Genomic DNA, 26,926 nt, shown 5'->3' on the forward strand with positions numbered 1-26,926 from the left:
CAAATTCAGGGAGTGACTAAGAACAAAATCATGCTCCGTACATGTGAGACTAGCCCCTGTTCTGGGACCTCGGAGGCACCCATCCCCATCGGTGCAGCTAGGGAGTGAGTTTCAGCCTCAGCTGAGAATTCTTTACTCCCGAGGGTTTGTTCTGCACATATTTCCAAAGGAAGAGAGGAATTGCCACCCCAGATTACTTCAGGGGTCTCTCGAAGTCATCCTGACAGATGGCAAGTAACAGCTCCTATGGGCCTTGATGTTCAGTAGCTAAATCCCCTCTAGCTCGCTTTGGTTTTGATGGAGTGTGGCTTACACCCACTGCAGTCCTTTGGACAATCCGTTCGTGTCACCCCGCTGCATTCCTGGCGATCTAACGTTTTTGTCTCTAGCAGCACCCTGCTTTTGGAATGGCAAGTGGCTAAAATTGGGTGGTTGCCAATCCTGGAGTCAGAGCCTCTTTCTGGAGTCAGTATCCGCTTCGATCACCCACTGAAAGGCAGGTTAAGTTACAGCACAATGGGAGGTATTCTCATCATGCTTTGCGTGGTACGGATCCATTATATTAAATAAAAGATCAAACTGCTTCTGGAAAGTAATGACTGTGTTCGGGCAACCAATGCTATGCAGTTCAGTATCTCAGCTGTTGGAAACACTCTGCATTTGAGGCATATTTATTTTTCCATATATTCCTTTTCCAGCTTGTGGCTACACCTCTCTCTCCCTCTCTTAATAATACCTGGCACCTACGGGAGAATTTCCCCTTGAAATATCCAGCACTACTTTTTAATGACTTTTATTCTGTATCTTAATTAGTGAACTGGAAAAAAATGTCGATTGTTACATGCCATATGTGAGCCTGTACCTTCAATCGCAATGGAAAGAGGCTTATTCCTAAATGGTTTCAAATACCCGTTATTGTACCATTAGGCAGAGATAAATACCCTGTGGTAATGTCGCTCTGCAGTCACAGCAACCGATCCTATTTTAAATTAAATGATAAAGCCCCCACACCCATGATCTGATTTTAGCTACTCAGTGGCTCCTGCGTAAAGAGCTCGGGCTGCATGGTGCACATCTGATGGCAATAGCTGCGCTTACCTCCAAACCAATTGTTTTTCCAGTACCAGCCCGGGCACAGTGTTTACACCGCATGTGAGGTTTCCTGGTTTAGAAGACATGCAGTTAGTTATCAATCTGCTGATGGAGCTGAGTGCAAAGTTTTGCCACCGTTAAATAACCCAATCTTCTGCAGACAGCTTGCATTAGGGAGGACTCTGGTGGACAGTCTTGAGTGTTCCTGTCCAGTCTGGTTCTCAAGCTGTCATCGCCAGCTGCATCTACACACATTTCGGGAGCTGCTGGGGAAGCCTCTTTGCTTATCTTTTATATCTATTTTCTTCTTAAATTGTTAAAGCGAGAAATAACTCTTTAGCCCATTTCATTTCCCTCCTCCAACCCTGCCTTGAAACTCTGCTGTGCTGCTGACAACGGTCAGGCTGGACATGTGCAGAGAGCCCTGCCCACCGTGCTGCCCAGTACTGTCTCTGCTTCCCTGGGCTCCCGCACTGGTCTGTATCCATCTGTTGTCTCAGCTCTGTGGGGTTGGGAGCATCTTTGTCTCTGTTTGTACAGAACCTAGCACGGTGGGCCCTGGTCCATAAGTGGGGCTCCTAGGTGCTACGGTAATAACAGCAATAAATGATAACGATAAGATAATATTAATAAAAGATCCTGTCCCCAATGTTTAATGGTGCCTGAACGACAAGCCCACAAACAGGCAGGGAACTGGAGAGCCAGGTCCAAACACCTCTTGTGTTTTTATGATCCAGATTCAGACTCAAGCTTTCTGGTCCCAGCCTATCCCCATAGAACAGGTCTGAACCAGAACACATACCCATCTGAAACCCCTGCACCGCTGGGGAACCAGATCCATACTCCAACATCCAGGCCTGGGGTCATCTCATGATCGAATTGTCCATATGACCAGCCGGTACATCCAGTCAGGCCAATTCAGCTTTCGTAGTGTGTACTTGCGTGGGTATAGCATCCTTTCAGCCCATAAGATCTCAAAGTGCCTCACAAACAATACAGCACCACTGCAATCAGCACAACCCCCATGGAGATGCCAAGTGGCAACCAGGATAAAAGAAACAGAACAACAATGCAGGGGCAGAGGTGAAATCTTGGCAAAGGCTCCTGGGACAAACCCTTGTTTGTGTGAAAAGTCCCAGCGGATCAGTGATGTTCACTCAAGCTAGACAGGGCCAGACTCAGTTATAAAGGTTTCACCCAAGAGATCTGAACCTGGTGCTTGATCTCACAAGGTGCTAACCGCTCTGGCCCAATCCAGCACAGCATACGTGCTGAAATGTGTTGCTGGATGAAGACCAGAGAATTCGGCACCTGGCAGCATCCAGCCACTGGTAAACTGCATGGAGACCCCTTTTTGTTGATGGATATTTTCTGTTGCTATCGATTGCTAACAACAAAGACTATTAATTACTCAACAGCTCTGATAGCGGAAACAGATACTTCCAGATAACATTGCCTGATCATGCCCAGGCCTGCTCGGGATGGGGAGGCATGCTAGCTGGCTGAAGGTGCCATTCAGAAATGAATGTATTGTCCTCAGCGGTGACTGTCTGGACAGCACTCTGGAGAAATAGCATTGTGGGAATGGAAGAAAATCTCTTCCTTCTTCATTGGCCTTTTTTGAGTTTTGCCCACTACTGGGTGTGGTTCGTATTGTTCCCAAAGGGTTTGCAGAGGAAAGGTCTATGGAGCCATGAGACATCACCAAAGGTTATTTTTTTTCATTTATTCTTTATCTGCTTCCAACCAAAGCATAGGGAAGTTGTTCTGAAAGATGTGCAGCCCAAGCAGCGCCGAGGTAATGCTCAACTCAGTCAGACTTTATTGGCAGGAGAAGCGGGATGGGCATTGCCAAATGGTAAGAAAAGGTCAGACCCTCTTGGCTCTCTGTCAGAGGCTGACATGCCCCACCCAGGATGGGGATTACAAGCTGGGTTTGGTCCGCTGTGTCATTGGCCATTTTTTTCCCTGGGGGCAGGTGGCTATGTCATGCGGGGCCATCTGTGCCATCGCTCGCTTTCTCCCAGGCTCTCAGGCACAGCCTCACCGCATCGCTTTAAACAAGACGCCTTTAATATGCTGGTTGGCGCCGTCTCCAGGCCTGGACAAGCCAGTGGACAGGTGAGAGCTTATGGGCTGCAGCAGAGACTGGTCCGTGCACAAGGCAGCCCCAAGAGGCAGGGGCTTTCATGGGAAAGTAGTTTTCACTCTATGGAGTAAAATAATGCTCAACCTCCTTGCTTCACAGCTGGAGCACTACAAGTCACATCATTTCTTTAAAGGGTCAGTTGAGCCGGCACAAGACTCAGCAAAGATCCCTGGAGAGTAATAGAAAGTGAGTTGCCTTCATGGTAGGAAGAGGCAGAGGGCAGGAGTGTGCCCAAAATTTGTCGTAATTGGCTAACTGGCTGGACAGGGATTTCTAGTGGCTCAACCTGCCCTTTCGTGGGTCATAGCCCCACAGTGCTCCAGTGAACTGGATAAGGATCCTTGCACTTACATGCTACAGCATTTGCAATGTGAGGATCTCAGTGGACTTGAGGGAACATTCATTAATGTCACCTCCCAATCTCCCTATGAGGTAGCTGACTAGTATCCCAATTTCATAGATGGGGAAACTGAGGCATGGAGTGATGACATGATCTGCCACAGGTCACACGGTGGGTCAGTGGCAGGGAGGGAATAGATCCCAAGAAGCCTGACTCCCAGTCCCAGCTCACACTGTGTTTCTGGCCAGAACTGCCCTCACCCCACTGTCCTGCAACCAGCCCATTTCCTAGCAAAGAGCTCAATAAAAGAAAGAGAAAGAAACCCTTCAGTGCCAAGCTAAATGGAACAATTCCTGCCTAAATTACACAGAAGCCAATGGGGCTGTGCAGGATGTAATTCAGGGGAGAACCTGTCCCCATCCTGTATTTTTTTAGGACAGTGCCTAATATTCTACGACCTTTATCTGATATGGGGCTACTGAGATGTGTTTGGTGCAAATAAAAAGGTTTCCAAGCAAAGGATCACATGCTGTGATACAAACGTGTGATCTTGTATCAAGACTCTAAACATTGTGGGATTGTGTCTCTTAAAAATAAGCTTTGCCCCATATTATTAAAGGATTCCCCTTTATTTCCTTAAGAACATAAAAACAGACCTACCGGGTCAGATCAAAGGTCCATCTAGCCCAGTCTGCTGACAGTGGCAAGTGCCAGGTGTTTGAGAATGAATGAACAGAACAGGCAATCATCAACCCTGTTGTCCACTCCTAGCTTTTGGCAAACAGAGGCTAAGGACACTCAGAGCATGGGGTTGGATCCCTGACCACCCTGGCTAATAGCCACTGATGGACCTATTTTCTTGAAATGGAGGTGGTTACTGCCACAGCATTTTGCCTCATCTGTTAATTTCTCCCAAATTGCATTCCCTGGAACAATGAAACCATAATACACATGGAAAGAGAGAAGGGATTTTTCTATGAGGAAGAGATTGAAACCACATGCTGGGAGAGTGAGCAGCAGTAGCAGTAGAAGGAACCAGACAGTAAAAGAACATTTAGATGAAGCAATATATCTATCAACAGTGATGTTAAATGTAAAATAAATTAGTTTAGCTTTTAAAACAGACACAACTAGATCTGATGTATTCTGCCAAAAGGGTTTTTAAACAATTAGAACAAGCCCGACCTTCTGTGTTCTCAGAACAGCCTGGTAAAGCTGGAATGAAAGTTCTGCTTGTAGGGGGTGCATCACACCAACAGATTCATGACTCATCAGCTGGACGCGTTTGACAACGCTCTGGTTTCAAGAGAGTAAAGGGTTTCAGTTCTAATTAGCCTTCCCCGCAATGTGTACTTATGCCCCATATTTCATCTGAAGTTAATAATCCGGGGACCTTACCGCATTGCCAATATTAAAGAATGGGGCTGTTTCATCCAAAGAGCTCAAAGCACTTTACATAGGTGGAGCAGCATGAGCAATACTTTTAACAGATGGTGAAACTGAGGCACAGGGCAATGGTGTCAATTCACCCAAGGTGACAGAATAAATTGGGTGGGAGTACAGCCATCAACTGCCCTCTGCACTAGACCAGACTGTGGCTGCTCCCATACGACACGATTATTCCTAGGCTACAGGCGGAAAGGTAAAACAACCCAGGAGAGAAGTGCTCTGAGAATGGCCCAAGCTACTGCCTCCACAAGCTCGCACCTCGGAGGATGCTGTTTGCATTGCTAAAGAGCTGCTAGTCCACTGGGCTGGGTGGGGCCCCCATGCCACCAGCACCAACAGTCAAGCAGAACTGACAGCCAGGCACTGGGAGGCAGGGCTCGCAGGCCTCACACCCTGGTAAAAGCTGTGGCACTGCCCTGCTCCAGAACTTCAGTATGTGCTAACTCCCAACACACCCCAGCTGCCAGGGAGGGGAGGTTTGAACACTCGTACCTGAGCTGAAGCCTCCATGGGCTCCATTTCATCCCCTCTCCCTCCAAAGTGGACTCAGCCCTTCACCAGCAAAGTATCACAAGGACCTCTGTGACCTCCTCCAGTAGGTATGTCCTCCACTAATCTCTTCTGGCAACTGCCTGCCCAGAGGAAAAGCCATTCACCCAAACAGCCAGCTCCCTAAAAGTCATTCAGCCACCAGGACCAGCTATGTTCTCCCTAACAGAAGGCGTCCTATATAACCGCAAGTGGTATGGGTGCCAAAGCGCCCGACTCCAGGGCTATCCGATTGGCTTTGCTTGAGAACTGATCAGCGGCAGCTGCCATTAGCATAACCTCAACCACAGGCACCTCCAGGAGGACGTGAGCCAACACCCACTCTCAGCTGTCCAGTGCCAGGACAAGTATATTTAGGCCCTGCAAACTCTCCTGAGTCTTCGCTGCTAGGTGGGCCTAGTGCTGCTTACGTAACCTTGGTGTCAGTATTAGCCCAGCCTTCACTGCTGCTTTGTTACTGGGAAACAACAGGTCCTTGGAAATGAGGAAGCAGCAGAAAAGGCAAGTCCCAGGATTATTATTAGAGAGAGTTGCAGTGAAGAGATGCTCCACAGCCAGTGTGTCTACTTAACTTATTCCTACCACGCTACGGCTGCTCTGTGGGCAGAGCGAGTGCCCTTTGTTAGTTCAACAGCAGGAATTCCCTGGTGGCTGGCAGCCGCACTGCATTCTGTATTGATATGGAAGTTGGATCACGCTCTGAGTGAGATACAAAGATCCCGCCCCGCCACCCCAGAATGGCAGGATGTGTGTACGTCACCTCAGATGAGCTGGCTGCAGTTTCTGTCCTTTTTGTCTCTAGAATTTGTGTCTGACCGGTCGATTGAGAAATCTGTTTTCTTTTCCCCTCATTAAAGTGAAATATTGCACCAGGGCTTGTCCACTGAGACCAATGAGCCAAGGGGAAAGTATGAACGCCAGGAAGGGCTGTGGTTTGCGTGACGGAGATGGAGCCGACCGTGAGATTCTGCGGCAATTGACACATCGGTTTACCTGCCTCATGCTGCTAGCCCCAACCGCTTTCCTTCAAGCCAGTCCAACTGGTTTAGTGCCACGTGAACTTAACGAGCGCACCAGGCTGCTGCCCCCACCGCTTCCAGCTTTGCCTTGGCTCCCGCAATCTGGAGGTTGCTAAAGGCCTTTGGACTGTTCCCTGAAGTCATTCAGATCCAGCAGCAAGTGGCTAACTTCCCTTCTCAGCATTTTGCTTCATAGTGGGGAGAAGGGGAGCGAAGTTAACTGACAAAGCCAACAGCAACCATGAGCTTTATCCTTGCAGCGTTAATCTCATTTCAGGATGTTCGCTGGGCATCAAAACCTGTCCCTGTTACTAATTCACCACACAAGTCCTGGTCCTCTTTCCTAGGGCCTTTCTCCAACAGTGCCTCGGTGGGAGGCTGACTTCCGGTACCTCCTGTCGAACACAGGTGTGGCTCTGAGCCCTAGTTTATAGGCCAGTGGCAGTGATGTTGCTTCAGAGCGTGGGAACCAGGTACTCTGGCAGAGGGATATAGGGGCCGATGCAGAGGGGCCTGATGCCATTCTTATGGGAAAGCAAATAATGTTTGTCACAGTTCAAGGCAACTACACCTGTATTTCCCCTGCCTGTGGTCCACCAAAGACACCCACTTTAAGTTTCTGGCTCCCAGCCATCACCTCTTTTGGGCGGAGACCAGTGAACTGCCTGCAGTTATGTCACCACACAGCTCTTTCTAAGCAAGCACATTTATTCTTAAGGTGAAAGCATTACTGAGAAAAGATATTAAAACACTAAAAGAATCTACTCACATGCTGAAAAGCTCACCAGAGGTCTCCCACAACTCTAGCCTAGGGCTCTGGTCGGTTCTAATCCTTCAAACCCACAACTGGGTTTCTACAGCTTGCCTGGCGAATGCAGCCTTTTATGTGTAGTCCTGCCGTCAATTTCCCAGACTTCAAGAAGAGCTCTATGTAAACTTGAAAGCTTGTTTTTCTCACCAACAGAAGCTGATCCAATAAAATATATTACCTCACCCACCTTGTATCTCAGGTGATAGCAAAAGTTCTCCAGATGAGCCCCTGTATGTATTTCTAATAGCATTTTCCAAATGCCTAAGGAATTAAATGTGTGAGTATTATTTCCTGTGGCTTCAGGAAGGCAAGAAAATCTGCCGACTCACAAAGGATGTTCTGATTTCCCCCCTCCAGATTATTTTTGGCAAGGTCACCTTGATATTCCCCTAATGATGTTACATTAACTTTTCTGTGGTTTGTGGTTCCTCTGACATTGTACATGCCTCTGACTTATTTGAGTTAAAATTAATTGGCACAGAAAACTAAAGTTGCTGAAAATATTTCAACTCATATTGCCACAAAAAATAAAGCTGAACATGTTACAAACAAAGCGTCTCAGTGAGAAACGGGAGTACAAAGATGAAAAGAACCCTGTCAAAATTAATAGCTGTCCTTAATTGTGGTACAGCCATAAGTGCCTTCGAGACGTAGAAGGGGTTGCTCTTTTAAAAAATCCAACCGTGACACTGAAGCATATTTTAATGTTTTGCAATATTGTCTTTATTTTAAAAATTAGGTTAGCAAATATTTTGGTTTGATGTTGGCAAGCTCTGCTCGGTAGAGGCCTCAGCTGCAGAAATATAGATGGGAATCTAGAAAACAGCATAGGGCACACTTTAAAAAAGCAAGACCATCAACTGCATACACAAAGTGTGTGTCCATGCCCAGTTACCAAAATTATGCACCCAAATTGGGTAACTGCGTACCCAAATGACCAGAACTGGCCCTTTTACATGTGCAGAGTTACTGAACCTACTGACACAAACATACCGACTAAGCATGCAAATTAGATTCATAACTGGGATCTTGCACAGTTTTTTCTCTTTCCAGTCCCATTTACCATGCCAAGGTGGCCGGAAAGCCAGCACAATACTGCTGTTGAGAAATCAGTAACAGGAAAAGGGGCTGAGAACGATCAATTTGGGCTGTCACCATCAAACCAAACAACCTGCTGTTCACAGATCTAACAAGAGAGAATTTTGGAGCGATGCCAGCAGACTGGTACAATCGAAGGTAAAAGATAGATGACAGCTGGTTACCAGGACAGCTATTTCCCTGGCAACCAGAAGGCAGGAAGGAAACCTAGGAGGAAGATGGCAAGATGTGATTAGCTGGGGGCTGAGATAAGACCAACTCTTCTAGAACGCAGTGAGTTTTGCATGCTCAAAGCACTGTACAGACATTCACTAATTAAGCCTCACAAAAGGCCTATGAGGTAGGTAAGTATTTGTCCCCTTTTATAGACCGGGAAACTGGGACAGAAAAGTAAAGGGCGGCTAATTTTGGATTGCCCCAGTTTTAGACACCTGGGTTTCCAGAGGTGATGAGCATGTAGAGCTCCCATTTGACTTCAGCGAAGTTGTGGGTTCAGGCCCTTGGTGTCTAACGTTGGGAACCCCAGGTTAACAGACACTTTGGAAAGTCTGGGCCTAAGTGACTCCTCCTGAACCACAGAGAGTCACTCACCAAGCCTGGGCTAGGAATTCCTGGATCTTACCCCTACGTGCCGTCCACTGCATCAAGCCACCTCTCCCATGTAAAACTGGTGTTGATTTAGGGTCAGATTCTGCCCTGGTTTTCCCCCTGAGCCACCCCAGTGACTTCAGCAGAGCTACATGGGGGGGGAGGTGAATAAGCGAGGGAAGAATATGCTCCTCAGAGGCTAAGGTGGGACAGATCTGTCCCTGTTGCTTCTCCGTTGTCTCCAGCCTGGCTCAGTGCCTCGGGGGGGAGTCAGCTCCAGGGAGGGAGTCCCGCAGACTTTAATGAACCCCCAAGTGATGTCTGAGGTTTCAGCAGAACTGCCCAGCTGGGCTCCCTTCATGTGCCTGGTTCCCACCCGTTGTTGACAGAGGCCCTTGTGTGCAGTGACTCACTAGGACACCAAGCGGATGAGTGAACACCCTTCCCCAGCCCCAACCAGGTGCCCCTCTGCTTTGCAAACACCTGCTCCTTCTACCTCTGTCTTAGCGCTGATGCCGGATCAGCCAGTGCCCAGCCTAGTCTAGTCTGCCTAGGTTCTTTTACCACCCTCATCACTGTAGTATCTGAGCACCTTCCCATAGCACATCAAGCAACGTGACTACACATCTGTCCTGTGTTCTTTGCCCAGGGGGAATCGGGTGCAGTAAAGTGGCTTGTTTCAGTAGGTTTTTTGTTTTATTTGAGAGTTTTCTCCCCCCTGCTGGCAGAGGGAGACCCCCCGAGATCCTCTCGGAGCTCTCTCTGTTGTACCTCACTCCCCTTCAAAACAACTGTACACACATTCGCTAATTACTGTACAGACCTGCACCCGTCTTAGAGTTCTCCTGGCTCACCACTGCCTTCCTGGCAGGCAGGCTGACCTCCTTTCACAAAAGAGATTGAGAGTGAGCCTCATCCCTATTACAGTCTGATTGTTCCGCTCCCACAGGACTCCTGGGTTCTGCCACCGACCGACAAACTGTGCGACCAGGACCAAATCCCTTGATGTCTCTGTGCTTCAGTCTACCCAGCTACGAAACAGGTGTGGTGCCTGCTTCACAGGATGCTGCGAGGCTTGTGTGCAAAGCCGGCTGAGAAGAAGTGGGGGCTATTACGGCAAAGCAGTTGTATCCTACAGGGATGGACCTGAACCAGAGTCCTGCCCCCAAACACTCCCACATCTGGGGCAGTTTGGGTGCGGAACCTGACCTTTGCGGGACCCACCTCTAGTTCTGTCTCTCTAACTGCTACCCCTTCTCCCTCTACAAGGGGGGAGGGAGTTGTAGGGCTGAAGAGGGGGCTCCCCCGGCCTTTCTGCGTCTGCTGCAGGTCTTGGGTTCTCCCTGTGGAGGAGTCAGGAACGCCCCTCCTTGGGAGTACCAGCTTCCTGCAGCCTTGAAATGGAGACTCACCTCTGGGATCCGTCCTGGGGTTCTACTGAAAGAGACAGAGGGCCCTCTAGTGTGCACTTTTAGTTCCTGGAGCCATCGCAGGTCGAGAGCGGGGCCTGGAAGTTACTAACCGGAGGAGGGCTCTGCCCTGTTTCACATGAGTCTAGGACACAGGAATGGGCCAATAAGGGTACAAAACCCCACTTTGTGCCCAGTCCCTCTCTCCCCATGACCCCACTGTGAGACACAGAGGCAACAGGTGGGATTTTATTTATTTCAGGAAAGGCCCTTTCCAGAGTTTCCTTCACGTGGGATAATATTTGTGCTCCCAGGAAAATCCCGGGGTCGTCTACACTGCGTTATTGCCGCTCCAGTATGCCTGCCTGCACTCGCTTTCACCTAGCTCGCATGGCTGAAAGTAGCAGTGAAGATACAGAAGCCTGGGGCTTCAGCGCAGGCTAGCAATGCAAGTACGTGCCCTGGGTCCCTGGTCGTACATGGACAGCTTGCACTGAAATCCATTCTGCAGCGACTTCACTGCTATTTTTAGCTGTGCTGGCCTGCCAGTCGAGGCTGCAATCACACCTTTGATTGCCCTGTAGACATACCCTCAGACTGGAGTGTTGTGGCCCTGATCACTGGCTTCCTGTTCCTCTGGTCTGATGGGTTCTGAAGACAACGGCAGCCTCCTTGTAAGGTCAGGTTTCAGAGCCAGTGCAAGGAAGTTTCGCGCCCTAGGCGAAACTTCCACCTTGCGCCCTCCCTACTTCAGCCCTGTGGCAGCTCCCCACCCCCCCAACCCTGAGGCGCCCCCACCCCCGCGGCAGCTTCCCCCCTGCCCTGAGGCTCCCCTCCCCCCCGGGAGCCATGCGGCACCTCACCACCCTGGCTCACCTCTGCTCCATGTCCTCCCCGAGCATGCTGCCCCATTCTAATTCTCTTCCCAGGCTTGCGGCTCCAAACAGCTGATTGGTGCTGCAAGCCTGGGAGGCAGGAGAAGTGGAGCAGCGACCGTGTGCTCGGGGAGGAACAGCTGTAAAAAAAAATGGGGGCACCGCTTTTTGGTGCCCCCAAATCTTGGTGCCCTAGGCAACCGCCTAGTTTGCCTTAATGAGAGCACCGGCCCTGTCAGGTTTCAGAGCTGTAACCGTGTTAGTCTGTATCAGCAAAAACAACGAGGAGTCCTTGTGGCACCTTAGAGACTAACACATTGATTTGGGCATAAGCTTTCCTGGGCTAGAACCCACTTCATCAGATGCATGGAGTGGATAATACAGGAGCAGGTATAAATACCTGAAAAGATGGGAGTTGCCTTACCAAGTGTGAGGTCAGTCTAATGAAACAATTCACTTAACAGTAAGGTCGGGGCATTTCCATTGAGCAGAGGAGAATGCTCTCTGCCCCAGTCTCCATACCCCGGCACAGCTCAGAACCTGGAACTCAGAACACTAGAAACATCATCACCCGGCAATCTCAGGGCAATAAAGCGGCAGAACCCAAATCAGCTGACCTCACATCACCTCCCCTCCATATAACCTGGGCAGGTCTGAGCTGGATCATTTCAGAAGTGGTGGAGTGCAGCTGGAATGGTTGGTAACACACACGGCAGACTGAGTCCCCGCTGAATTCACCTGTGGACCCGTTATTCTTAATACAAAAAGCGCCTGATTCTGCTCTCACTCGCGACAATTTTCCACCCAAGCAACTTCAGTGATTTCAGAAGTGTTCATCTGGACTGGCACTGAAGTGAGGCCAGCATCAATTCCAGGGCTCTGCCTTTTGCTCCAGTCTCAGCTCAAAGGGACTTGTATTGAAGACAGAGTTTCCCAATGGGATTGAATGTATATGCTTACTTAATGGTTACCTCTTGGTAATTAATTACATACCTACAATAAAATCCGCCCACCGCCCCTGCTTGCTGGGCTTCAGCATGGTCACACGTGCTTGTGAAACTATCTGCCCAATTAGGTGGGATATAATCTGGGTACCCTTGACTAGTAAGGCCCTGGTCTTGTTCACACGCATGTCGGTGCTTATTTCTAAACACCCCCGCAAGTGTTTGCAGCAGCAGGGCCTAAGAAATTAATCTGACTAGTGTTACCCGTTAGTTAGCTATTGTAAGATAGCCACTTCTTCCTGAAAAGACCCCTCCCCTGCTCCCAGATACACAGCAACAGAAGTTGGTCCAATAACAGATATTACCTCACCCACTTTGTCTCTCTAACATACTTTCCAACTGACAGGATCACTCATTCCTGTTAGCCTGGCATCAGAGCACAATGAACGAAAGGTGGTTTTTTTGTAGTTCTGTCACCTGGCAGAAAATTCCCTGAATAATTCACTCTGCATAAAGATGTAAGTGTTTTGTTTGTGGTTATTATGCATCGTTAGTGGGTATTATTCTCCACATCAATACTGAGCACAATTGGAAATGTCAGTAGAAAGCCCAGATCCTGCAGACACTTATGCATGAGCTTCACTTGACACTTGCTCTGTGAAGTGTTTGCAGGGTCAGGGCTCAAATGAGCACAACAGGACCTATTAAACTTCTAGCTATTTGTCAGGAATTAGTTAAAAACCCATAACAAGTCGAACTAACTCCATGAGCTTGTCTGACAGACAACTGAGGTTTCTGGTTTTTTCCCCATGAATAAAGTGCAACCAGATTGCAAGATACTTTCCAACTTTTTCATCTATAATTGAGTTTTCCCCAGTGCCAAACATCCCAAATGTTATTAAACCTAAATGATGTTGGAGACTTTTTCTGTTTTTTAGCTTGTCATTAAAGCTCAGTCCCCAGACTAAAAACAGCCTGAAAATATATCTCAGGGGGAACATAAGAGCATAAGAATGGCCTTACTGGGTCAGACCAAGGGTCCATCTAGCCCAGTATCCTGTCTTCTGACAGTGGCCAATGCCAGGTGCCCCAGAGGGAATGAACGGAACAGGGAATCATCAACGAAAACAACAAAGAGTCCAGTGGCACTTTAAAGACTAACAGATTTATTTGGGCATAAGCAGTCGTGGGTAAAAATCCCACTTCTTCAGATGCATGCGGAATCATCCATGGATCTGAAGTGGCTTTTTTACCCACAAAAGCTTATACCCAAATAAATCTGTTAAAGTGCCACCGGACTCCTTGTTGTGTTTGTGGCTACAGACTCACACAGCTGCCCCCTGATAGGTAATCATCAAGTGATCCATCCCATCGCTCATTCCCAGCTTCTGGCAAACAGAGGCTAGGGACACCAGGGTAACTCACAGTCATGTATTTTGATGCTGTAGAAAGTCTATGGTCACTTATCTGGCTCTGATGGAGAGCTCCCAGCAGCCTGACTGGGGGCTGGAAGAGCAACAGGGTGCAAACCATCTAGAATTGGAGAGAGCAGGATCCTCCTATCACATTTGAAGCCTCCCCCCTGCCCTGGAATGTAGAGCAGGGATGCAACTCTCTAGTACAGTGCTTCGCAGCCAGGGGAAGTGAACCCCTGGGGGTACACAGTGGTCTTTCATGGGGTACCTCACCTCATCTAGAGATTTGCCTAGTTTTCCAACAAGCTACAAAAAAAGCATTAGCCAAGTCAGTACAAACTAAAATTTCATACAGACAACGACTTGTTTATACGGCTCCATGTACTACATATGGAACCCTAGGTACAATATTTATACTCCAACTTTGATTTATTTTATAATTAGATGGTAACCATGAGACAGTCGGCCATCGTTCAGCTCTAGTGTGATGCAGCTGTATGTTTGTGTCCGGTTTTGTAAGCAGGTAGTTTCTACGCGAGGTGAGACTTGGGGGGGCAGGGGGCAGAATAAGACTCTGGGGAGTGGGACATGGAGACAGGACAGGACCCCACGGAGGGAGATGGGAGGGGGACGGGATTCCAGAGATGGGGACGGGAGGGGGACGGGACAGGACTCTGGGGAGGGGAGGGGGACTCCAGGGATGGGACTCTGGGGAGAGGGACGGGGTCCCGGGGATGGGGACAGGACCGGGCCCCGGGGAGGGAGATGGGAGGGGGACGGGACTCCAGAGATGGGGATGGGAGGGGGACGGGACAGGACCCCAGGGAGGGGGACGGGGTCCCGGGGATGGGGACAGGACAGGACCCCGGGGAGGGCGATGGGAGAGGGACAGGGCCCGAGGATGCGGACAGGACGGGGCCACGGGGAAGCTGCCAGTCGCTGCTCTAGGAGACCCTGCGGAAGCCCGGGGGCGGCGGGTAACTGCGGCCCCGCCCGTGTGCTCGGGCAGCCCCAGGCTGTGTCGGGCCCGGGCCCGGCCCCGCGCCCCGCCCCGGCGCTCTCGCAGCGGAACCCGAGCGCCCGCCGCGCGTTTCCAGCGGGCCCGGCCGGGCGCTGCGCTGCGCTCCCCTCCCTCCCCTCCGCGGCCGGGCCCCGCCATGGCCGGCCTGGAGCTGCTCTACGCCTCGCAGGCGCCCGGCCTCTGCCGCCCGCAGGACTCGCTGCTCTGCTTCGTGCACTGGCAGCTGGTCACGCACCAGTACCGCGCGCTGGGCGCCGGGGACCAGGTGAGGGGCCCGCCGGCCCGGCCCGGCCCTGCAAGGGGCGGGGGGTGATCCCGGGGCTCCCGGGCCCGGCCCGGCCCCAGCTCGGCGCTGCAAGGGGCGGGGGGTGATCCCGGGGCTCCCCGGGCCCGGCCCGGCCCGGCCCCAGCTCGGCGCTGCAAGGGGCGGGGGGTGATCCCGGGGCCCCCGGGCCCGGCCCGGCCCCAGCTCGGCGCTGCAAGGGGCGAGGGGTGTTCCCGGGGCCCCCGGGCCCGGCCCGGCCCGGCTCGGCGCTGCAAGGGGCGGGCGGTGTTCCCGGGGCCCCCGAGCACAGGCCCGGGCGGGGCGGGGGTGTAACCAGCGCCCACGGGCGCCTTTGGGAGCTGCGCTGCCGGGGGGAGGGGCCAAACCGCTGCCCGGGGTCGCGGTTCAGTCACCCCCGGGGGAGGCAGGAGAGGGGCGCTGCCTGCCCCCGATCCCCAGCAGCCCGGGGCCCCAGTGCTGCCAGGCGCGGCCGAGCCCAGCGCAGGAGGGGGCCCGGGCCCTGCGCATTGTTTGCGCGCCTGGTCTCTGGGGACTGCACAGGCCGTGCTAACGCCCCGGTTAGTTTCACTTTTGTTTCCCTGGCTTTTGCTCTCGGTAGGGTCCCTGCCAGCCCCAGGGTGACGGCTGCTGAGAAAGAAATAACCTGCTCCCACCAAACTATCCCTGTTTCAAAGCTCAGACTCACTGCTCCGCCGTGAAGGTTTATTTCTACAAAACCCACATTTGAGACCAAATCCGCTGACAGGGAAGATGAGGCGGGTGTTGCAGTGCAGCCTTTTCTAGTTCTTTCTTGGGTCTTTAAAAACCTGGTGGTTGTTAAGAATGCGAGTCATTTGTTTATAATATTTCACCTTTAAAAGATTCCTTTGCTCTCAGATAGACAAAGAAAAATCATAACAACCATATTGTGCCCACATCAACCTTAGGGATGGGAAAGTTCTTTGCCTTACGCTTGGGAGCAGATGAGTCTCTCTGATGCTCCACGCTGATGGGCGCAGGTGAACCCCATGCGGATCAGCTTGCAGGGCCCTATCCTGCGGACTCAGCCAAGCCTAGGGAGCTGAGTCTTCCCTGAAAAAACATAGATGTGTTTTTACATTGAGATAGCTGCCTTCTTGTGAGATCCTAGTGCAGACAAAGTACGGGTAGTTCTTACCCCGTGTACCTTGTCCAGTCTGTACCTTATCCCTGTCTGGGGCTTACTTCAGTTAGCTGCGTTGAAGTGAAGACTACAGTGCCTTGACTCCACTACAGTGTTATAGTGAGTTATCCATCTCGATGTAAGAACACACCTGCTTTGTGCAGTGTAGACGTAGCTGTGGGTTACTCACAGCAGTAAGCATTACATCCGGCAGCAAGTATGGACAGGAGTGGATCCCAGGAGAGCTGTGATGGGTTACATTCACCTTATGTACACCCTCTAGAAGGGAAGGATCCTTGCTGTTAGCTGACAGAGAAGGTTTTGGCCTGGGGGCTCTTTTAGAAGGAAGTCACATTTATAGCCATCAAATGCTAATGTCAGAAAAGACCCTGATCTGGGGGGGTCTCTAGTTTGTTCATGACCTGGGACAGGTTTCAAGTATCGGGGGTAGCCGTGTTAGTCTGTATCCACAAAAACAATACGGAATCCGGTGGCACCTTAAAGACTAACAGATTTATTTGGGCATAAGCTTTTGGGGGTAAAAACCCCACTTCTTCAGATGCAGGCGTTATAAAATGACACATGAAGAGAAGGGAGGGATTTAAACCTCCTCTCAGATTCCTGTGTCCAGCCGGCTCTGTTCCTGCTGTCCTGTTGGTATCAGCTGGGACTCCAGCTTGTTCTCTCTGATGCCTTTGTGCAGCCGGGTCCCAATGAAAGGAAGTCGGAGTTGCTGCCGGTCGGGTGGAATGCCGACAAAGACCTGTACACGCTGCGATACAAGTCCACGGATGACCGCCACGAGCTCCTGCTGAAGGCAATCATGGTGGACACCAGCATGATTCTCAACGTCATGGTGAGGCTTCCAGCTGGCCGGGTGCTATGTAAGGATCAGTCCCTGCAGGGAGTCTCAGATCCCCAGGAGGTGGGGAGTCAGTGCCACCCCTGTAAGGGAGGAGAGGCAAAGAATAAGAGCTGGGACTCACTTGAGCATCCATTTTCCTGGCCTCCTGTGTCCCCCAATGCCCTTGGCTCCTATTGAGTGGAGGCACTTGACGAGAAACCCAGCCGGCTAAAGAGGGCAGAGGTGTGGCCCAGGTTCTGTGCTGGCTCCATGCGATTCAGTGTCACTGTCGTCAGGGTGGTGCTCAAGATACACGTCAGGGCGGAGCTTGGCACGTAAAGTCCTCAAAGGTGTGCAGAATGCTGTGTGCTTGTGAGTCATGTAAAGTTCACCGCTGGTGTAAATCAGTGTCACTTATGGCCTGCCATGGAGCAGTGCCTTTTTCCCCCAGCCAAGGACCTGGCCCTGGAAGTGTTGTGTCCAGTGTAAGGTCAAACATCCATTTGGTTGAAGCTGTGACGTCGTTACTGCTCAGCCCACGCCGGCGGATGAGTTGCAGCCTTTGTGCATCTTGTGGAATTCCGGATGCTTGTTGCCAGGCTGTCTGCTCTGTCACCCCCATCCCCTGTGTAATGACACCTCTCCTCCTGATCGAACGCTGGCTCTGTACCTGTCTAACCCTCTGCAGCCCGAGCTGGGAAAGAGCCTTCTCAAGCCACTGCAAGCTGCTTGCACTTGGGTTTAGACAGCTGGGAATCCAGACATGTAGATACTGCATTGACAAGTGCCAGTAGAGAAGCAAACTCCAGTGATTGCCCCTGCCTCAGATTTCCCCATCCCCCCCCCCAGCCCCCATTCTGCTGTTGTGTCTGCTCCTCCTCCCCCCCTCCATGAGCCTGGCTGCTGGAGCAGCGTTTTGTTTGTCCTTCCCCAGGATTGCAGCTCAAAGCAGGTAGCTGATTTGACCTTAACAGTGGCAGATTACATCGACCCGGAGCACTTGGATGATTTCCACAGGTAACTGTGTTTCATGGAGATTCTCCACACAAGTATCTGGGCCCACGGGGAGGGGAGGCAAGCAAAGATTGGGGTTGGGGAGGAGAGGGTGCATTAGGAGGAACCTGAGGGACTCTTTGCAGATAAAGCTTCGATACCCCCCACATTTTCTGCTCCTCCTCCGTTCCCAGATGGCACCCCAAGCTCAGGCTGGGAGAAAAGAGGGAGTTAGGCCACGTAGCCTCTGGATCAGAGCACAGGCCTGGGAGCTCGCTGCTTTGGGAGTTCTAATCCCGGCTGAGCCTTTGGAGAGCTCTGTAACTTTATTTCCCGAGCACTGGCCATCATGTGTTCCCTGCATGAGAGCCCAGACCCTGCCCCCAAGGAACTTGCAGCCTGAATCCACCACAGTACAGACCTATGCTACCAACTTGCCATGGGGAAAGTGATTGTACTTCCTTAGAGTTTGCATGCGGCCCTCCGTGTGTAACCGTGGGGAGATTCTGACCTTGAGAGCACTTAGACTGTGGAATAGTCCCCTGAGGGAGTGGACGCGCTGTGGCTTGGGGCATCGGGCACAAGACTGGACAGAGCACCCAACGTGTGTTGTAGGGAGCAATGCTGCATCAGCAAGGGTGGGCTGTATTATCTGATAGGGATTCACACATACCCCACACCTCCAAGTTCGGTGATTCCTTCCTGCCTCCATCAACTCTGCTGCAAAGCTGGGTGAAGATGAGACTTGCCCAGCTGCTCTCTGCTTAATGCCTGAATGCTGCTTCTCACCTGAGATGTCAGCAAACGCCAGTGCCGTGGGTCTTGAGATTGTTCCGTTCCGGCATTTTTAACTTCAGTTTTACCAGAGCCCCTGAAAGCCCTGTTTGTGCTGCAGCCAGCCCCTCCATTTGCAGATAAGGAAATCTTAGATGGCTTGGACACCAGCCAGCAATTCCAAACAAGAAACAACCTAAATCCACCAGGTTCCCTCTCCTGCTCTGACATCTGCAGGCAGCCTGGCAGTGGACGCAGGATGAACGTGCCATGGGTACTGCTGGGAAGTTGGAAAGGACAGTTCTCTGTGTGTGTCATGTTCGGAGCCCATTGCACCATTGTGTTAGGGCCTTTCCCACCAAACCCTTCCTAGCAGGGCCCTGTTAGGTGTTGTCCATTGTCTAGTTGTCAGCCTTGACTCTCCCTCTCGCCCCTGCAGGGTGTACAAGAACATCGAGGAGCTGCAGACCAGGGTTGTCACAGGCATCATCTCTCCGTTGCAGGCTCCCAAAGAGAAGGGTGACCCCAAAAAGGAGGCCAAGCCTGAGAAGACGGTCCCGCCTGCCTCCACTCAGGATTATGACCCCTTGAGGATTCCTCCCTGGCAGCCTCTCGGTGGCCAGCAGCCATCCTGGTGAGTGAGATGCTGGGTAGGGGATGGGACCGCATAGCCTGCACCTCTTTCAAATGTGGCAGGTGGCAGGAAAGCAGTGACGGAGCATCCGGCCCTTCGTGGCTCCTTCCTACACCCGCCCACTCCAGCCTCTGTCACAGACGTGTCCTCGTGGGCACCAGTGCACGGTCTAGTTCTGTGTCGCAAGTTTAGTTCTTGGAGGGATCCAAGCAATGCAGGAGGGGGATTCTTTAAAACAGCCCATGTCCTGGCACCCCATCAGCACTGCTTAGAAATCCCATGCTTCTGGTTCACCCATGGGCTGATTCCAACCCTCGGAGGCTGTTGGCATGGGGCTCTGGCTGGCTTCCCTCTAAGCTGGCCCACCAGTGGGAGTCTTTTCTGGAGCTTGGGACCCCACCCTGTATTTTGGATGAAATGCTGCCAGAGTTGGCTTCCTGGGAGAAGAGTGAGGTAACATCCCACCCCCCCAGCATGGATAAGGCACCTGTGTCGCTCCGCCTCTGTGCCATGGCCTTGCCCCCTTGCCTAGGGGTTCAGGGGGCCCCTTCCCCTCCCATCCCTAAGAGCCAGGATGGCAGCTTGGGGTAGAGTGTGCAAGCCCCATGTTGGACCAGGGCAGGAAAGGATTAATGGTCTGGCCCAGACATGGGCTGAAATCTGCCACATGATCTGTCAGGAATGTCCAAGCTGGTGGGAGGGCCCTGCAGCCAGTGTCAGGAGGGCACAGGACAGGGAAGGAAGCAGGCCAGTCTCTGAGGTCTGTCCTGCCTTGCGGGACTGGGTGTGCAGGGCTGGTGGGACAAGGGGCTGCCATGGGGAGGAAGGCCCCATTAGCTGGCTGATGGCTCAGTGGGATGGGAGAGCTGGCCACGTCTATGCTAAGGATGGGTGGTCAGTTCAGGCTGCTGAGTCCGGCAGGGTGGCTTGTGGCAGTGCTGGCCAGTGGGCTTGAGGGTTGCACAGCCTAGTGCTTTGTGACTGAAGGGGGAGGGCAGATGGCAGAGCTCCCTTTGATCCCCAGAGGGGGCTGGGATCTGGTGGGGCCTGGGGGTGGGAGTTAGAACGGGGACCCTGTCTGGCTGTGGCAGAGAGAGCAGTTCGTCCAGGGTCCGTTTGCCAACAGTGCCTCCCACGCTGCCAGGGGCTGAGCTGCGGCTGTGCAGGTGCAGGCGGCTTATGGAAGGGAGAGGAAAAGCCTTTTAACTTTGCTTCCCTTCTCAACATTCCGGATGGAAAATCGTGACACTGCAGTCACGCTGCCAGCTCCCCGCCCCCAGTGCGAGGGATCAGTCTGTGGGCTCCTGCACCCTGATAATCTTTCCCTGGGATAGCAGAGGGGCAGAGCTCTTTATTCTCTCTCCTCCCCCCGCACTCCTCTTTAATCAAGTGCCAGGTAGGAAATTAGAGCCTGCTGTGGCCATCCAGAGCATTGTCCCTGTGGTAGCGCATGCAGAACTGGTCCCTCGAGAGATCAGAGGGACAGTCTGTAGCATCTTACCCCTGGTTCCTTTCACATTGCTGGCGTTCATCGAGCCTCTGTGATTCCCTAGGTTCTGCAGTTGTGGGGCTGGCAGGGGCGGGGGGGTCCAAGACAATGGCTGCCAATGGCTGGCTTGCCTTGGAGCTGGCAGGGGGGTGCAGCGTGCAGTTGTAAAACCCTCGTCACAAACACCAGAAACAAAAGGCATCGAGTGAGTGTTGAAAGCTGGGTCTGTGCTCCCACTGGGCGCTGTCGCATTCCCTGCCAGGCCCCCACACCCTTCCCTCCTCTCACGCTCGTGGGAGCCCCGCGGGTTTCAGTGTCAATTTGTCGGCTCGCTGGCTGTGCTGTGGTTTGGGAGCCTGTCCCTGTACTGATGGGCTATCCTGGCCCCTCTCAGGCTCTGCCCAGGGCCGTGTTAGCATTTTGCTGGGAGTTCCAGGCCTGCAGCTGCCTTTCCATAAAGTGGAGCAGATGGCAGCCACGTGCACCCTCTAGCACAGGGAGGTGGTAACTGTGGAGTCCTGCATACCAGGCTGCTCGGCTCAGGTGGGGCCATGTGTGCTGCCACCTGTTGTCTCCCTCAGTCCCACGTCTGCACCGATTAAAACCGCAGGCCACCTCACAAAACACCATTAGCTGCACACTGGACACGCCAGCCCTGGTGACATTCTGGTAACACCAGTCTGCACAGTGAGGTTGCTCGATTGTTCCTGGCATCTGTAATGTGGACTAAACTACAGAGACCCGACTAGAGCAGAGAATCGTCCCTGAGCACAGCCGCCTTCTCCAGTGGCCCGCTCTGCTGCTCACACAGGCACACTCATCTGCCTGTGAAAGCAGCAAAGAGTCCTGTGGCACCTTACAGACTAACGGACGTTTTGGAGCATGAGCTTTCGTGGGTGAATACCCACTTCGTCGGATGCATGTCATCTGCCTGGGCTCTCAATCTTGCCTGCCCCCTGTACACTCTCTTTCATACCCCATACCCACCCACCGTAGGGCATGACCTGAGGAAATTTACACCTCTCACTGGGGTAATTGTGTCTTGTGTTTCAGGCCTGATCCCCGGGACCCCTTTGCTGTGGGTGGAGAGGACCTGGACCCCTTTGGGTGAGTATCCCCGAGAGAGGATCGTGTCGGGAGTGACTGAAATAACTCGCATTGGCCGCACTGGTGCGTTCAGTGAAGTGTCTCCAACAAGGACTTCAATAAAACACTTATTGTGTGTGAAGTGCCCAGGGACCAAGAGCTGGTTCTAAACCGAAATATGGTTTTAATATTGTACTAAGATCCTGTCTCTCACATCGCTGATTGGTTGGAATCTGCGTTTGTTTAATAGTCAGCTGGTATTCATTTAACATGCAGTAATTCCTCCAGTAAATCAAAGCTAAAGACATCATTAAGTGAATTTAAGCCTCCAATTTAAAATGTTGCTTTGTCTAGCCCACGGATTCTCCAGCCCCCTCTGGATCTGCAGGGCTGTTCTGACGTACCCAAGAGCAGAGAGGAGAGGCAGCTGCCCGAGGAGATGGGAGCCATAGGGAGGGAAGCTGCAGGGTGCCTTGCTTCTTCCCTGGGGCTCCAGCTCTGTTTGGGGAGGAAGGGGGGGACCTGACCCATCATTTTCCATTCCAGTAAAAGAACAATGTAACCAAAGTAAAACCAGTCCATGGGAACACTACCCAGCTCATTATGGTGTCCTGGAAGTCCTGCCATTTGGAGACTCTGGCTGATCAGGATCAGATTTATTTCTCTTTGGAGGGCTTTGTTATACGAGGGTTGGCTAGAAAGGGATCTTCTGGAAATGTTCCTTGGAGGCTGGAAAGAGGAGCTTGCAGCGGAGGGCTAAGAGAGTGGCTGGAATCAGCCCTGCATACCACGGGGAAAGGGAAATCAGGACGGGTCGTTGCCACCCCCCTTCCCATCTCTCCTAAAGAGATTTCTTTCTTAAATGTATATAGCATCTTGATCCAAAGTGGGTACCTGCTGGAGGCAGATTTTGAGCCCCAGGACCTCTATGTAGGATCCGTGGGACTTTCCATGAGCAGCTAGCTGTCATAAAGGCGCTTACTGTGGCTGATGGTAATTATTTTTACTGTGGTAGCATCCAGAGGCTCCAGCTGAGATCATACAGTATGAGGACAGTGCACAGCATGACAGAGCTGCAAGGAGCTGAGGCTGGCAGAACTGATCTAGCAAATGGCTTCCAGGCACGGCTTTGGAAAAGGTTCCAGGCCACTGATGCCAAAGAAGGGGTCTGGGAACTCTTGCAACATGGTGTTGGGGTGGGGGTGGGGGCTCTTGCATTCAATCAGAGACAGCCAAAAGCATAGAGCTAAATGAACCTAAAGAATAACAATCAAGCAGCAAAGGAAACCAAGGCAGGGGTGTCTCACAATTCCTAAAACAGCCCAGGCCTGCAGCAGCGGGCAGTCTAACTCGCTGCTGTCTCCAGTATTCTCCCAGCTGGCCTGGGTCACAGTTTCTCTTGAATCCTTTGAGAAACTGGAGGAATATAGAAACTACTCCCCCCTGCCCCCCGTTCGTTGCTCAGCCCCCTCTATAGGTGGCTAGTGGGACCGCAAAAGATGCAGGTGCCTATTTTGCAGTTCTTTGTGGCTGCATTAAGGACAGCGAAGGGGCTTGTCATTTCCCAATGCACGTCACGGTAGAACATGTGTTAGCTAAAACTATGTAGCACCCTGTGCAGTGTGCGCACCCGGGGGTGAATTCATCACAGCCCCCGACAGGGTGTTCACTACGACAGTCCTTGTCTGCATGGTGTGCCAAGCCATGTTTTACATCATGTTAGTGCACGTGTTCTAACACTGCACAATTTCCCAATGTAGATGAGTCCAAAGGGTAGTGATACCAGGCATTGGCCAGAGGGGGCTGATTCCTTTTCACCCTACGGACCCTTTACATGGCCGGAGCAAACCACAGGAGCCGTATTGTAAATGAAAACAAGGCGTGAAGTCTCGTCCTTGTATACCCGTCTAGCCCCCCTAGCCTCATGTTCACACCTAACTGCGTACTCTTGTTCTCACTGAATTACTCTCCCCAGCACGTATTCTGCTGCGCTGTACGCACGCATTCCCATCCCATCCAGAGTCACACACGGCGATCTAACAATGGGCTGCTCGTGGAGCAGTGAGCCAAGCTCGGAGCAGACGGGGAGCTGGTTACTCTTATCTCCAATTAGAGCTAATTGTGATCTTGCTCTCATCCTGCTTTCTTCTTCCTCCCAGGGGCCAGAGGGGCGGTATGATCGCCGATCCACTGCGCTCCAGATTTCGAAGGCCTCTTATCGACCCATCGTCAGGTCTCCCAAACAGGCTTCCTCCTGGGGCCGTTCCCCCAGGTGCCAGATTCGACCCATTTGGACCAGGGGGCGGCCGTCCTGCAGGGTGGGTATCTGGATGTGTGTGTTCTTTGCTTTTCTGACTGTAACCATGCTGGAGTTTTCCTGTTGTTCGCAAACTGCACCTGACTCTCTGGGTCGCTGGGGGCTGGGGGGGCGGAGTTTTCACTCTGTGACTCCTCCTGTAACTCTGCTCTCTACATTCCATTCCTGTTGCAGGCCAGATCCAGATCACCTTCCCCCTCCGGGGTACGACGACATGTTCATGTGACTTCACTGAGAGAGAAGCACCTTTTCCCCACCTTTCCCCTTTTTGGAAGACTCTCTTCAGCTGTAGTTTTCTCCCCGGGCACTAGAGTCTTTCCCTACACTGCAGATCAGCTGTAAAGGTTTCACTGCATGTATAACAGCAGAGAAGGCAGCGTGTGGATCTCGTCTCTCCGCCTGATGCCCTGGGGAAATCCGTAGCCATTTGTAATCTAACACCTGTTGAAACATGAGTGCCGTGCGCTAAGAACAGAGAGCAGCTTGGGGTGTGTTATTCAGAACTGGAACTGCCCTGTGAAAACTGTGTGGAAAAAAATGTCATTTCCTTTGCTTTCCTTGTATCGCCTTCTCTGGACGGCCGTGATGTGTGCTCTGGGATTTACTCAGCTGGTGGTTGCTAGAGAGAAACATCCCACTCCCCACCACCGGTCTGGTAACGACTTGGTCTTGACGAGCTTGCCAGTGGAGAGTCCTACATTCCATACTTGCTCCCAGCTGGCCACACGTACATCTCAGACAGGCCTGGCCTAGAGCGCAGTCAGTTACTGAGGTGTGGATGCAGGAAGCTGCAGTGTGCCTGCCAGGAAGGGCTTGTAAAGGCATCCGGGGTTTCTCCCCTGCTCTGTGCTCACGTTCGCCCCTCAGTGGCCAATCGAGTAAAGGGTTAGGAAGGGCTGAGTGGGGCAGTGGATTAATTCTTCAATTTCTGCCTCTAGAGCAGCATGGCCAGATCCTCAGCTGGTGCCGCCAGACCTAGTTGCATTGGCTCCAGTGGGGCTACATTGAGTTAGATCCGCTGATCATCTGGCCCCTAGATCTAAAGACACCAACACACAATCTAGTCAATTAAAAAAAGTCACCATTAGTTTCAGATCCTGCCCCTGCATCTCCCTTGCTGGTTTGTGTGGTTCTTATGGTCACCTGTGTCTGTTCCTAAGTCTCTCTCCCCGATTGCTGAGGGGGAATCTTACACAAACACCGGGAAGATGGCATTGCCTGTATCCCAAGTGCTGTCAAACGCACAAAGGGAACTAGCTGGGGGGACACAGAAAGCTGGAGAATATTTGTTTTTTCTCCGCCCGTGCTCAGTCAAATCTGGAATAACTCCATTTGTTTTGGTGGAGTCCCTGCATCCTGCAATTACATTGGAGTAGCTGAGATCAGGGTAGTTTATAGTTTCTGGGTGGGGTGATGTAAGAATGGGGTGGAGGGTTGCTTATAGCTGTTGTGCTTTGACTTCCCTTGTGTTTTACAGGAGGCATTTTTCAGGTGGCTGTTCTTTGTTTTGTTAATTCAGTCACACCAGGCTAGTATGTTAACAGGATAGTTACTGTCCTCTGCAGATCCTGTCCAGCTGAATTCAGTGGTGTCAATTTTCCAAAGTGACTACTGATTTGGGGTGCCGCTGTGTCTGAGGTGCCTTAGAGGGGCCTGATTTTCAGAAGGCAGGCAACTAGCATGGTCTGAAAATCCTGCCCTGTTGCAGGATCGTTGTGCTGGGACCCAGCATTGTTAGTTACTTTTGAAAATTTAAGTCACTGATTCTCCTGATTTTTCTTGGTTTGAATTTTTTTTAAGGATCTTATAACTAAAATAAAAACTGGATGAACTGCTGCTTGTGCTTCCTGGACTCTGCTCCCTCCTCTGACTTAAGACAACTTCTCCAAATGTCAGTCCTTCCATTGCTGCTTCAGTGACAAAGCAAAGGTTTCCTCGGGCTTCCCCAGCCTCTCACTTCCCTTCCTGGTTAGAAGTTTCAGATTGTTGCGGCTGGATCCACATCATTTTTTATGAGTAGAAAATCCAGGCTGTGACACAAATTAGTCACACCTGCTACCTTCTCCCCCAGCAAGCACTACTGGACACTTTGCTTAGAAGACAAGGTGTCTGTGTGAGGTGACTGCCCAACCCAAGGAAAGATCAGCATTACCTGTGGCTACTGGGTCTAAAATCACTGGATCTCCTGTGTCTTAGATGCCATATTCAGGCAATTGTGTCCCAAAGGAGAAAGCAAAAGGGGGAAAATAAATCCTTCCCACACCCGTTTCCTTCTCAGCCCCCTTGCAGACAGGTGCCGATGGTAACAGCTGAGTCCCAGCACTCTCTGGCTCTCAGGGCAGTTGTGCTGGGGACTGAGGATGGGGTGGAGAGGATCAGCCAGCAGTCTCAATTCAGCACCGTGGCCAGCTCCTGCATCAGTGATTCCCTCAAGTCTCCTGCCCTCGCCACCTGTGCTGCCGTTTCATATTCTTCAAATGCCCTCCCCTTCCCCTCTGGAGCTGGGGCTATTCAGCCCTTTCAGAGGCTCTGTGATTGTTTCAGGCAGCTATAAAGAGAGAAGCAGGTTTCCCAATGACTGCCATTGCTGTTGGTAACCGGGG

General features: G+C 51.8%; 1 protein-coding gene across 1 annotated transcript; it reads left to right on the forward strand.

Annotated features, from left to right (window-relative positions):
• Window positions 1-14,865: 14,865 nt before the first annotated feature.
• PSMF1 (proteasome inhibitor subunit 1) lies at window positions 14,866-26,159 on the forward strand. The gene is made up of 7 exons (XM_030532944.1): window positions 14,866-15,024; window positions 16,890-17,042; window positions 17,965-18,047; window positions 19,237-19,431; window positions 21,974-22,027; window positions 24,166-24,324; window positions 24,498-26,159. Exons 1-7 carry the CDS (start codon window positions 14,896-14,898, stop codon window positions 24,547-24,549), a joined length of 825 nt encoding a protein of 274 aa, XP_030388804.1. The 5' UTR covers window positions 14,866-14,895; the 3' UTR covers window positions 24,550-26,159.
• The last annotated feature ends 767 nt before the right edge of the window (window positions 26,160-26,926 follow it).

This window comes from Gopherus evgoodei, chromosome 14 (genome assembly GCF_007399415.2).
Source record: "Gopherus evgoodei ecotype Sinaloan lineage chromosome 14, rGopEvg1_v1.p, whole genome shotgun sequence".
Lineage (NCBI taxonomy): Eukaryota > Metazoa > Chordata > Testudines > Testudinidae > Gopherus > Gopherus evgoodei.